This window comes from Bos taurus, chromosome 12 (genome assembly GCF_002263795.3).
Source record: "Bos taurus isolate L1 Dominette 01449 registration number 42190680 breed Hereford chromosome 12, ARS-UCD2.0, whole genome shotgun sequence".
Lineage (NCBI taxonomy): Eukaryota > Metazoa > Chordata > Mammalia > Artiodactyla > Bovidae > Bos > Bos taurus.
Window position 1 is genome coordinate 20,590,593 of NC_037339.1, and position 13,177 is coordinate 20,603,769.

General features: G+C 47.3%; 1 protein-coding gene across 1 annotated transcript in view; it reads left to right on the forward strand.

Moving 5' to 3' along the window:
* Positions 1 to 2,084: 2,084 nt before the first annotated feature.
* Positions 2,085 to 13,177, forward strand: part of FAM124A (family with sequence similarity 124 member A) — a 117,618-nt gene continuing 106,525 nt past the window's right edge. Inside the window, exon 1 of the mRNA XM_002691743.6 lies at positions 2,085 to 2,340. Coding sequence (XP_002691789.1) covers positions 2,276 to 2,340 — 65 coding nt within the window. The 5' untranslated portion in view covers positions 2,085 to 2,275. The remainder of the gene's footprint in view (positions 2,341 to 13,177) is intronic.

A 13,177-nucleotide genomic window follows, 5' to 3' on the forward strand; every position in this document is an offset into this window, starting at 1 on the left:
ATCTCTTACAACAATTCTTTTGTCTTGTCTGAGAATTTTTCTTTTAGAAATCAGTATATAGGGTGGGGGTGGGGTGGCAGTGAGGGGGATCTCCTTTGAAGAATTGACATGCTCCTTCTTTCAGCTAATGAGCACAAACTGAGTATAATATTTCAATCTCTATTTTGTGTGCAGGGAATTTTATGCTCAGCAAGGACAATTCAGTTAAGATTTGGGGTTGGCATATTTACCTATGTTTTTTTCTTGCTAAGATTGCATGTCTATTCTTTTGTTTAGTTAGATCTCTGTTTTGTGTAATTTAATTAAGAATCAAAGGGAGTGACATTTAAGTAAGTAGGAAGGAAGAACAGAAAAGAGAGGAGAGGGAGAGAGGAAAGAAAAATAGATTCCCCTTCTTGAAACCACTTGTCACTGCTTTGCAAATCGAGACTGGGACTGTAGCTAGCTCATGCTTTAGAAGTAATGATGGCTGCCTAGGACTAGTTCTTATCAGGACCAACACTACATATTCTTACATATGATCTCATTAAATTCACAACAAGCTACAGGGTAGATATCAACAGTCCAATCTTACAAAGAAGTAAATCAAAGCTCAAAGAGGCTAAATAACTTATCTCAAAAAAGAAGAAACTAGAAATGAGTGCCTTCCTGTGCCTTGGGCAGGGCTGTCAGAATTAAATCCAAATAGTTTTGCTCCTTCCTGACCCCAAACTCTATCCAGCCTCACCCTAAGGGGAAGAGATCCGCTTCAATAGTGATCATTAACTCACCCCGGGGGCTGAGCAGGGTATTTTACAAACATCCATTATCTCCCTACAGCAGCAACCCCTGAATGCAGGTGCCTGCAATTGTCTTCAAGTTATTTGTAAAGGCTTTTTTTTTTTTTTTTAACTAGCAAAAGGTAGCTCAGATGGTAAAGAATCTGTCTGCAATGCAGGAAACGCTGTTCAATCCCTGGATTGGAAAGATATCCTGGAGAAGGGAATGGCAACCCAGTATTCTTGCCTGGAGGATTCCACGGACAGAGGAGGCTGGGGGGGCTACAGTCCATGGGGTTGCAAAGAGTTGGACACGACTGAGCGACTAACACACAAAATGACATGACACTAGCTGTAAACTGGCAAGTTGGCGGTGGGAAGCCACTCAGACCTGTGCTAAAAAAGGTGATAATAAATTCAGTGCTGGCAATTCTGAGGGAACTGTGAGAAAACACCTAGATGCTCTGGAAGTAAAACAGGTTTCTCCTCGCTTCCACCGTGCGCCCTGCTGTTTCGCCGTGGGAATTGCAACGCCGCCGGGGCTCAGGAACCTCCCCGCGATCCCTAGGAATTTGGATTCCAGGACTGTGGGCCCAGGAGAGTGGCGCGGCTCACTCACACGGCTCACTAGCGAGGCACTCGTTTCTACTTTCTTTTTTTTTTTTTTTTTTACCAATAATTATAGATTTAAAAAACAGTATTTACATATTTGTTTTTAAACCAGAATGAATAGAATCATAGACTTTTAGAGCCCCCAAATTATGATTCAGATAGCCTAGGAGTGTATCTGAGTCTGGACAAGTTATTTAACCTCTTTGAGCTTTGATATACTTATCTGTAAGATTGGACTGTTGATATCTACCCTACAGCTTGTTGTGAATTTAATGAGATTACATGTAAGAATATGTAGCACTGGTCTTGATAAGCGGTCACAAAGCACAGACAGGAACACGCGCCGCCCAAATACCCAAAAGTGTACACCGACCAGTGTATTACATGCCTCACCCACCCACACAAACCACAAGTGCACGAGACCGCACAGACCTCACCCATTCGTTCACTCACACCACACACGGGCACGCAACATGCGGGCTCATGCGAGCTCGCGCACACGCTCACACCCGGTGCACACACGCTCTCGCGCGCGCACCTACGCTCGCTCACAGGCACATACTTTCTTGCGTGCGCACAGACTCCGCGCACACACGCGCGCGCGCTCACACCACGTGCACACGCCCTCTTGCGTACGCACAGACCCCCGACTCGCGTGCACACGCCCTCTGGCGCGCGCACACGCTCGCTCGGCATCGGCGAGGGGCGGAACGCGAGCAGTCCCCGGGGGCCCGGCTGGGCGCGGCCAGGAGAGGGCGCGGCGCGGGGCGTTGCCGGAGTTGTTTGCCGGAGCCCCGGCCGCCAGACTCTCCGAGGGAGCCCCGCCAGCTCGCGCCGGGCCGGGTTGAGCTGGGCCGCCCGGGTCACGCCGGCGCTCGCGAGCGGAGCGCGGCGGGGAGCGCACCATGGACCCCAAGGCGGGTGGCGGCGAGGAGGATGACTGCGTGGACTCGGGCGCCGAGACTGGAGGGTGAGCCGCACGGACCGGGCCGGGCAGTGGGCGAGGGGGGCACTCTCCGAGTTGCGCGGCGGCTCTTCCCGGCCGGGGACCTTCCTGGACCGCGCGCCGGAGCCGCTTGGGCTGGCCTTGGGCCACGGGGGCTGCTCCTGCCGCCGGGTCCCTCGGGGAAGCCGGAGGGGCTGCGGTGAGCCCATCTGGGCGGGCCTTGAGAACAGAACGGCGTGGTTCGTGGCTGCTCGGGTCAGGGCGGTCCCCTCCCTGAGGGGCAGGAAAGTGGAAGGACTCTAGGTTCAGAGTAATCCCACACCGCCGCAGCCCCACCTGCCCTCCGCTATCACTGAGATGGTGCAGCGTGCAGTGCAAATGCAGTGTCCCCTGTATCCTCCTTAGACCAGGGACGCGCTTGCACTTGTTTCCACCTTCCGCGAGGACTTTCTTCCTGTAACTCCGGGGCCCCCTGGAGTCCGGGATGGGGGCTTGGGGATGAGAAGTAAAGAGGGTAGGACACGTGAGACCTAGAAGTCTTTCAGAAGTCGCCTAAGAGAATGGCGTTTCTCATTTTGTGCTTGATTGTACTTGGCGAGACGCCCTGTCTCCCAAACCCCTCCGCTGCCCAGCCGAAACTTCCTAGCCCCTGTGCGCACCTGTGCCAGCTGGATGCACTAGCCTTGAGCACAGGTGGTGTGAGGATAGTGCTATGATCTAGCCCTGTTTATTATTATTATTATTTTTAATATCCTCTTCGCTTCAGCTGACTCAATTAGCCCAAACCTTTGGAGACTCATGTAATTAACCCTCTCCCACCAACACTGTTTTCCTGAGTGGGACAAAAGACTGAATGTCTTTTAGGAGACGGAGGTCACTGTAAAGGCTCCCGCCCAGCCCCTATCTCTAGAGGACTTCCCGGTGCAGAGTCAGCGCTACATCCCGGATGCGGGTACCGACCCAGAAGGAAAGGGTGTCTTTTCCTATCAGCGGTAACCCGGGGGAGGGGGTGGTGGGGAGGACCGGAGCTGCCCAGAGGACAGAAAGCCTCATTCCTGGAAGGTTGAGGGGGAGGGGAGTAATTCAGAGTAATCTCAGGATTTGCAACCCTGGGAGGACAGGAAGAGAGTCCAGGTCCAGAATGGACCCAGGGTCTGACCTGACTCTGGGAGAGTCTCGCTAGGCAGCCCCTCCTGCCTGCCCACCCCACCCTTACTTGCAGCCTCCACCGGCTCTAGCCCACATCTGGGACTTTACTGCCCCAAAGCATTTACCGTGCAATGTGCTTTCCTTGTTACCCACACTTGTGATCACTAAGGGTCACTACAGAACCCAATTACCTTCCAGTGTTGCAACTGATTCCAAATACTGAACTCCTGTGCTTTCTCCCACATTCTGTATATGTGACATTTATCCACTTTAATCAGAGATTCTTGGCTTCCTGCCCCTCACGCCCCGCCCCCCATCTTTAGTTAGCTAGACCATGAGTAGAAGGAACAAAGCAAAATTAACCAGCTCATTTTCAGCTGGATTAAATAAAGCATAAGCTGGTCCATTGGTTTTCAATTTGCAGAACTCTCGTAAAACAGATCTTTTTTGCAAGGGCTGTCTTGAAGAAGTGCAGAGGAAACCCTGACCCAGAAGTGTCACACACTCACACTCCCAAGGAACAGCATGACAGCTGTCAGGGCTCTGGGGAGGGCTGAGCATTCTGCCACCTCTCTGCCTCTGTCATAATGTGTACGTTAATAGGACAGAATTGTTTGAAGAATTCGTATTACTTCTGTAGCATTCTTAAAGCTAAAGTGGCATGCATTTAAATGAAATAGTTTAGGCTATTTCTATTAATCTAGTATTTGCCACTTATATATCCTTTCTGGAGAATGCGATGGCACCCCACTCCAGTACTCTTGCCTGGAAAATCCCATGGACGGAGGAGCCTGGTAGGCTGCATTCCATGGGGTCGCTAGGAGTCAGACACGACTGAGCGACTTCACTTTCACTTTTCACTTTCATTCATTGGAGAAGGAAATGGCAACCCACTCCAGTGTTCTTGCCTGGAGAATCCCAGGGACGGGGCAGCCTGGTGGGCTGCCGTCTATGGGGTCACACAGAGTCGGACATGACTGAAGTGACTTAGCAGCAGCAGCAGCAGCATATATCCTTTAAAGTTGAGTTTACTTATTTAAAAAACTGTCCATAGTTTCCCTGCTTTTCTGGTGCTTACCCCCTCTTTCCCTATCCAGCTTTTATATAGCTGCCTGTGGAGACTGCAGAAAACATGCAGAAAGCATTCAGCATGAGTTTGCTTCCCAGGTGGCGCTAGTGGTAAAGAACCCACCTGCCAATGCAGGAGATATAAGAGACTTGGGTTCCATCCCTGGATCGAGAAGATCACCTAGAGGAGGGCATGGCAACCCACTCCACTGTTCTTGCCTGGAGAATCCCATGGACAGAGGAGCCTGGTGGGCTACAGTCCAGGGGGTCTCAAAGGGTCGGACATGACTGAAGAGACTTAGCACAGCATATTTTTAAAATGCAAATCTGATCATGTCTCTCTGCCTTACAAGCTTTTAGTGGTTCTGTTGTCTACAAAGTACAAAGAGTTTAGCATGGCCCACAAGCCCCAGTGTTATACTGCTGCTGCTACTGCTAAGTTGCTTCAGTCGTGTCCGACTGTGCAACCCCATAGATGGCAGCCCACCAGGCTCCCCCGTCCCTGGGATTCTCCAGGCAAGAACACTGGAGTGGGTTGCCATTTCCTTCTCCAATGCATGAAAGTGAAAAGTGAAAATGAAGTCGCTCAGTCATGTCCGACTCTTAGCGACCCCATGGACTGCAGCCCACCAGGCTCCTCCATCCATGGGATTTTCCAGGCAAGAGTACTGGAGTGGGATGCCATTGCCTTCTCCACAGTACCCGCCGACCCCCATTCTCTGGCCCTTTCACTTAACAGGCCCATCCTTGCACCCTGCATCCAACCGCATCAGCTGGATTTTCTCCAGTTCCCTCACCTGTGTCAAGCTGCCCTCTCTGCCTGCTGGGCCCTTCTCCACCTGGCACGCCTGTCCGCCAGGTGAAACTCTACTCTTCTTTCAAGAGTCAGCTCAAGTGACACATCGTCTTAAGACAAGGAGTCTTAATTTGGGGTGCATGAATTGCTTTGAGCTGTAAGCAAAATGATGGGCTTTGTGTGGTTTTATGAGAAGACACTATTTTTCATCAGAGTCTCAGAGTAGCCCTTGATATCCTCCAAACCAAGTTTGGGCAGGGTATGAGAAGTTTCCTCTTCAACATGCTGTGTTTGAAGTATTGGGAGACATTCAAGGAAAAATAGTGAGTCAGCAGTCAGGTAATCTACCTAGAGAGGAGGACTGCAGGATGACATTACATTTGGGAACTGCCAGCCTGAAAATGGCAATTAAAGCCTTCAGAGAGGATTAAATCAACTAAAGGTCATAGCAAACACGTGCCTGGCATTTACTACGTGCCAGGTACCATTCTAAGACTTGTGATGTGTGCTAAGTCACTTCAAAAGTGTCCTAGTCTTTGCAACCATATGGGCTATAGCCCGCCAGGCTTTTCTCATCCGTGGGATTCTCCGGGGAAGAATAGTGGTGTGGGTCACCACTTCCTTCTCCAGGGGATCTTCCCAACCCAGGGATTGAACCCATGTCTCTTATGTCTCCTGCATTGCAGGTGGGTTCTTTACCACTAGGGCCACCTGGGAAGTTTCATTGTTGTTGTTCAGTCGCCCACAGTCACCCAGTTATGTTCAACTCTTTGTGACCCCATGGACTGCAGCACGCCAGGCCTCCTTGTCCCTCACCATCTCTCAGAGTTTGCCCAAGTTCATGTCCATTGCATTGGTGATGCCATCCAGCCCTCTCATCCTCTGGTACCCTCTTCTCCTTCTGCCCTCAATCTTTCCCAACATCCATATTTCATTAACTCAGTTAATCCTTCAACAGCTCTGGGAAGCAAGTGCTGCTACTGCTGCTGCCAAGTCACTTCAGTCATGTCCGACTCTGTGCGACCCCATAGACGGCAGCCCACCAGGTTTCCCTGTCCCTGGGATTCTCCAGGCAAGAACACTGGAGTGGGTTGCCATTTCCTTCTCCAATGCAGGAAAGTGAAAAGTGAAAGTGAAGTCGCTCAGTCGTGTCTGACCCTTAGCGACCTCATGGACTGCAGCCCACCAGGCTCCTCCGTCCATGGGATTTTCCAGGCAAGAGTACTGGAGTGGGGTGCCATTGCCTTCTCCGGAAGCAAGTGCTATTGAAGGCCAACCTTGCAAAACTACAGTATTTAAATGTCAGGTAAAGGAGGAGAGAAAAAGGATTCATAGAGTGAAAAAAAGAAGGGCGTACCCTGGAAGCCAGGGGGGAAAAAAGGAAAGAGATAAGCTATGCTACTGAGAAATGAATCAGGAGGAAGGTGAAGTGTCTTCTTTTTTTTTTTTTTTTTTGCATTTTTGGCTGTGCTGGGTCGTCATTGCTCCACGTGGGTTTTTCTGGCTGCCACGAGCCGGGGGCTGTTCTTTAGTTATGGTGTGCGGGCTTCTCACTGTGGTGGTTCTCTTGTTGTGGAGCACAGGCTCCTGGGCTCAGGCTTCAGTAGTTGCAGCCCGTGAGCTTAGTTGCTCTGCCCCATGTGGAATCTTCCCGGACCTGGGATCGAACCCGTGTCCCCTGCATTGGCAGACGGATTCTTAACCACTGGACCATGAGAGAGGTCTGGAAGTGTCTTCTTTGTAAACGGAGATGAAGAGAAGGTGGAGTAGTAGTTGATGGAGGAGAAGTGAGTGCAAAAGCCAGGTCGGCATGAGGGGAGAGGAGGTGGCTGGGAATGGGAGGTGTGAGGAGAGGCAGTAGCTGGGAGTGGGGAATGGGATGAAGGAAGGAGTCTTCAATATAAGCAATAATCGGGCGGTAAATGCTCACAGAAAGGATTCTGTGAATGAGAAAGGCTAACTGTATAGGAGAAAGATGTATATCTGTAATGTCAGCTTTCTAAAAAGGTGGGGGCAGATGGACCTTGGACCAGCTGGACAGATTGGCCTTGGAAAGAGGGGGACATCCCTGTTGCAGTCAGTGGGAGAGAAGGGAACATGGGTTTCCACTGAGTCCAGATGCAGCCCCCAGGAGAATGGAGACCTGCCGTGGTTGCTCAGGCAAAGATGAGCGAGAAGCCAGGTGAGATTAGTGATTACATTGGAAGGAGCCAGTTTGTCTCTCCTGCAGTAGGGTTCACCTGCCTAGGGGCAGGCAGAGAGAGACAGTGGGTAGCTGGGATCATCAAGGTTGGTGGGGGGACTCTTGCTAGGCAGGTGTGAGCAGAACAGAGGAGCAAGGCATTCTGGGGCTATTGCTTGAGCCGATGACTGATCCTTTCAGCAGCGCATCTGAAATGCCTCTAAGAACCTCTCTGGGTCCCACTGCCAGGGCGTGGACTGTGCTCATCCCTTTGAAAGTCAAAAGAGCCAGTCAGCTGCGGTTTAAATGCTGGCTCCTCCACTTAGGAATTGTGGAACCTTGAGCCAGTTGCTTAACCTCTCTCTGCCCTCAGCTTTCCCTTCTGTAAACTGTGGGTGACAATAATAGTGCCCTCCTCATAGGGTGGTTGTGAGGATTGAACGAGTCTATACACTTAAATTCCATGGACAGCGGAGCCTGGCGGCCTACAGTCTATGGGGTTGCAAAGAATCAGATACGACTGAGCAACTAACATGATACACTTAAAGACCCTAGAATGGTGCCTGGCATAAGTAAACCCCCAGTATGAAAAATACTCCAAATGGTAAACTTGAGGATTAAAAAAAAAAACATATATATATAGGCTGCACTGGGTCTTCACTGCTATGTCCAGGTTTCTCTAGTTGCTGCCGGCCTAGTTGTGGTGCTCAGGTTTCTCATTGCAGTGGCTTCTCTTATTGCGTAGCACAGGCTCTAAGGTGCGTGGACTTCAGTAGCTGCAGTACTCAGGCTCAGTAGTTGTGGCCCTCCGGGCATGTGGAATCTTCCAGGACCAGGGATCGAACCGGTGTCCCTGGTATTGCAAGGCTGATTCTTAACCACTGGACCATGAGGGAAGCCCCTTAGAGTTTTTTTTTTTTTAATCCTGTTTTTTTTTTTTTTAAGTTTATTTTATTTACTTTTCTTGTTGGCTGTGCTGGGTCTTCATTGTTTTTGCACAGGCTTTCTGTAGTTGCAGCAAGTGGGGGTTACTGTTCCTTGCAGTGCGTGGGCTTCTCATTGTGATGGCTTCTCCTGTTGCACAGGCTCTAGGGCCAGCAGGCTTCAGTAGTTCCAGCGCTCAGACTCTGGGGCACAGACTCAGTAGTTGTGGCACACGTGCGTAGTTGCTCCATGGCATGTGGAATCTTCGTGGACCAGGGATCAAACCTGTGTCCCCTGCGTTGGCAGGCAGATTCTTATCCACTGTGCCACCAAGGAAGTCCTTAGAGTTGTATATAATAAAAAGGTACATCTCCAGGTACACTCAAAACCATATGTTCTGTGTCCTCATCACAGTAGAGGCTCTGATGCTTTTAAATGCCTTACAAATTTGGTCATTGTTCAGAACATCTGAAAGGCTATGTCACATGCCTCGATATAATGATTATTTTTATTTTAAAGATGAGGAAATGAAGGTTTAGGGGGTACATGACTAGTTAGTGGGTTAGTTTGAAGCCCAGGTCTCCAGCACACTTTCCACCTGGTAAAGTTGTCTTTCAAGGAGCAGCTGGTCTGTAATTCTTATTTTCTGTTCAAATACTTTCTTTTGCTTGGAATGCTATCAGTACCTTTGCAGTCTGACCCCTCAACATGGGCTAAGACTAAAAGCAGACTAGCATTCTGGGGTAATTGATGTCGTTTTGAAACTTGCATTCTCTAGATCCACTTGAAAACCTGCTTTGTGCTTCCGTGTACCTTCTGTTAGAAAAAGATTGGCAAGTCGGCTACTGACTGTAGTCCACTATCATAAGAAACAGAATCTCTTGAACAGAGAGACAAGCAGAGTTTTGTAAACCAAAACAAAAGACTAAGCTGAATGTTTTCCAATGGGTGTTTCTTTAGTGCTGTTTCCCAGATTTGGCCTTTAAGCCACTCTTTGAAATATAACAATAGCTGATGGGTTATTTTCATTCAGAAGTTTGACCTGGCATTAATGGCAGTAATGTCAGCTGTCACTGAGCTTCTGAAAACATAGGGTCATATTATGTCCTTTATCTTCAGGTGACCTCCAACAGATGCATCACTGTGATTTCAGAGATAACCAACAATTCACAGGTCTAGCATGTATAAACCAGTGGATGGGAAAAAATAGGTAGAGCAGATTTTTAAACGAGACGTTTAAAGAATGGTAGATGGGAAAATCTTGCATAGAAGAAAACACGATCTATTAGATACTCTATTATCTTTGTGTTCAAGGTGGAGCTTGATAGCTCTAAATTACTTTGGCATCTAATTCAGTTGACTGAAAGTTCACAGATGAGGTCCATGGGGCATTGAGCTGATGTTTACCAAAATGTCAAGATCAATTTCACTGAAATGTCCTGATCAATTCTTACCCCAAGATTTCCCTGGAAAAGAGAATTTAGGAAGGTATCTATTTTAAATGAATATAAAAATTGGCCAGTAGGCTGTTAACAGTGCTAAACTATCTTAAGTGCCGACCTCTTTCTATTTAACCCCTCTATGTATAATTGTTGGAGAAGGCAATGGCACCCCACTCCAGTACTCTTGCTTGGAAAATCCCATGGACGGAGGAGCCTGTTAGGCTGCAGTCCATGGGGTCGCTAAGAGTAGGACACGACTGAGCGACTTCACTTTCACTTTTCACTTTCATGCATTGGAGAAGGAAATGGCAGCCCACTCCAGTGTTCTTGCCTGGAGAATCCCAGGGATGGGGAAGCCTGGTGGGCTGCCGTCTATGGGGTCGCACAGAGTCGGAAACGACTGAAGTGACTTAGCACAGCATAGCATGTATAATTGTGATTAAAGTCCAGTCAAGGGACCACATATCACTTTCTGTTTAGTATTACATTACTAAATAAATGTAATGTTTGAAAATGTGTCTACTATATGTTCCAGGCACGTGAATATATATAATCTTTGTATTATCCTGCTTATCTGTATCATGTGTCCATAAATTTTTCTTCCTAAAATTTGTGGTTTCACCTGGCATACTTCATTCTGGGAGAGCTGAATATCTTATGCAGAGCCACCTAGATAAATTCTTATAAATTCTTCTCACATCTTAGGATGTGAGACCAATGAATAAGATTCCCAAGACAGGTACCCTATACTTGCTTCCTCTCATCTAAAGAACCTGCAAGTACACACCCCTCGGAGAACCAGAGTCAGTATCCAAAATTGTTTGACCATATTTATGCACAAAATTGTTTCAAGCTTTACTGTTTGTCTTCCATTGTCCATATTTCTAGTAAATAACCTTCCAGGGTTATTTGGAATGTCTTTTAAGAACTACAAAAGTCTTCATATCTCAACTCAGTTCCTATTCCCCATCCTGATAATTTTTCTAAGGAAATTAAATATATTGATAAATATCTCATCTCCGTGTACTTTGCAAAAGTGAACAATCAGGAACAGCCATATAGCCCACAAAAGGGACATGGTTGACTAAATTATAGAATTTCACTGTGTCTATATAATTACAGGAGCTATGTGGCAGCATTTTATGATAGAGTTAGTGAAAAGAGTAGTTTAAAATTGTATCTCTGTCATTATAGCAACTGGGTACAAATGACATCACCAGGACCAGAGGCTGGAAAGCAATGTGAGGTTGTAAGTGACTTTTCTTTCTGTTTGATTTCTGTTTTGATGGCGGACAGGGGTAGAAATTGGAGTGACGGATGAGACTGCAGAGCTGAGCAGAGGCCATCAGTCATAGAAAGAGGGGTTTATGTCCAGCTTGAACTTCTTCAGATTTGTGCTTTGCAAAGATTGGCTGCTGTATGAGGGAGGAATTCGAGCAGGGCAAGAGTGACAGAAGACTGACCGTTTGGCATGCCTGACCTGGGCGGTGCTTTTCATCACAAGAAGTATGGAGAGATTCAAGGCACAGGCATCCATTTTGCTAGCACCTGCCCTAAAATACCCCCTCTGCACTTTAAGATTCTTGGAAAATGTTTCAAATGTAAATTTTATTCTACATACGTATCCATCCATATGTAAATCTTTTAAAATGTATGCATGTGTGAAACCCATATGCTTCGAGAGCATTTGGAAAACCCTAGCCGAAATTACTGACAAAATTTTAATGGTAAAAATCAATACGATTGCACATTCTTATAGAATGTTCTGTTGGGCTTGTCATGCAATTTCTTTGAAGCCTGGCCATAAGATGATCACATTGTCATGGAATTGTCTTGCTATTGCATCTACCAAGTGGATGCTGGTTGAGTATTCATTGCATTTATATATAGTCACATTTCTAAATATCGTCCTAAAGTTTATTTATGTCCTGCCTGGTTCCAGAAGGAATTTAATGCACTGACTTACAAATCCTGCATTTCATAATGTTCCTGATCCCTGACTCTCCTTTCTCTCCTCCTCTCCCTGTTCCTTGAGCTAGCGTGTGTCTCTGGGCTCTGCTCGCCATTCTCCCTTCTAACTCCTTCCTTGCCACCACCCTAGTTCAACCTTGATCATATCATTCCTCACTTCCTGGTCGCCTTACAAATATTATCACCTTAGTTTCCAAGTCTGTGGTATGAAAACTTGGATGAGACTCCAGTGGATGCAGCTTGTAATCTCTCGAGGGATATGGAAGTGTTAGTAGTTGTTATTCTTTCCAGTTTTAAAATCCAGTGATTCTGTGACAATTAAAGTATGAGTTGGCCAAAGAACTCGTTCGAGTTTTTCCATGATAGCGTTCTGAAAAAACCCGAACAAATGTTTTGGCCAACCCAGTTTCATTTAGGCTTCCCAGGTGGTGCTAGGGGTAAAGAACCTGCCTGCCAAAGCAGGAAACATGAGAGACATGAGTTTGATCCCTGGGTCGGGAAGATCCCCTGGAGAAGGGCATGGCAACCCACTCCAGTATTCTTGCCTGGAGAATCCCATGGACAAAGGAGCCTGGTGGGCTACAGTCCATAGGGTCACAAAGAGTTGGCCACAACTGAGCACGCAGTATTTCATTTGAAAAGAGAAAATCACTCACTGTCTTGCTTTCATTGTGTCCCTCTGTGTGTAAGTCAGCACATCATTTTGTGTGAGCGATAGAGGTTGTTTTAACTAGTGTGAGAGAGTGCTTTTTATGATCTTAAAAATTTTTTTTGTATATGCCTTTTTAATGTGGTAAGAAACTCAATGGAATAAAAGATGATTCAAGAAAGCCCACATGAGGCTTAGTAAATACAGGGAGTGTGTACCTATAAAATTAAACATAATTAACTAGTCTATTTGCATAACTATGTCCCCTAACTACCACCTTGGCAGAATAAACCCCTCCGTGCCTGAGAGATTAGTTGCCTACTGAGAATGACTTGGGGACCCTGCAGGGAGAAAACCAATAGCTTCTATACCACGGAAGTTGCCAGAGAGGGACGGCTTAAGAGCCACACAAATAGAGCAGAAACTTAGTAGAGATTAAGCAGGCAAGTTCTTGGCTAGATTCCCATTCTCACAGAGGCCTAATGGCAGCAGCTGATTTTCTGTGTAGAAACTGATGGGTTATTTCACCCTGGCCCTAACCCTGCCTTTACTGATCATAGCCCACATCCTGTTACTCTAGTATCAGCAGGATTTCTTCCCAGATGGAACTGAAATCAACCACCATTGTGCCTGAGTGTTTCCTGATAGTCAGCCAGACCTTGAGCATAGGGGCCCTCCCA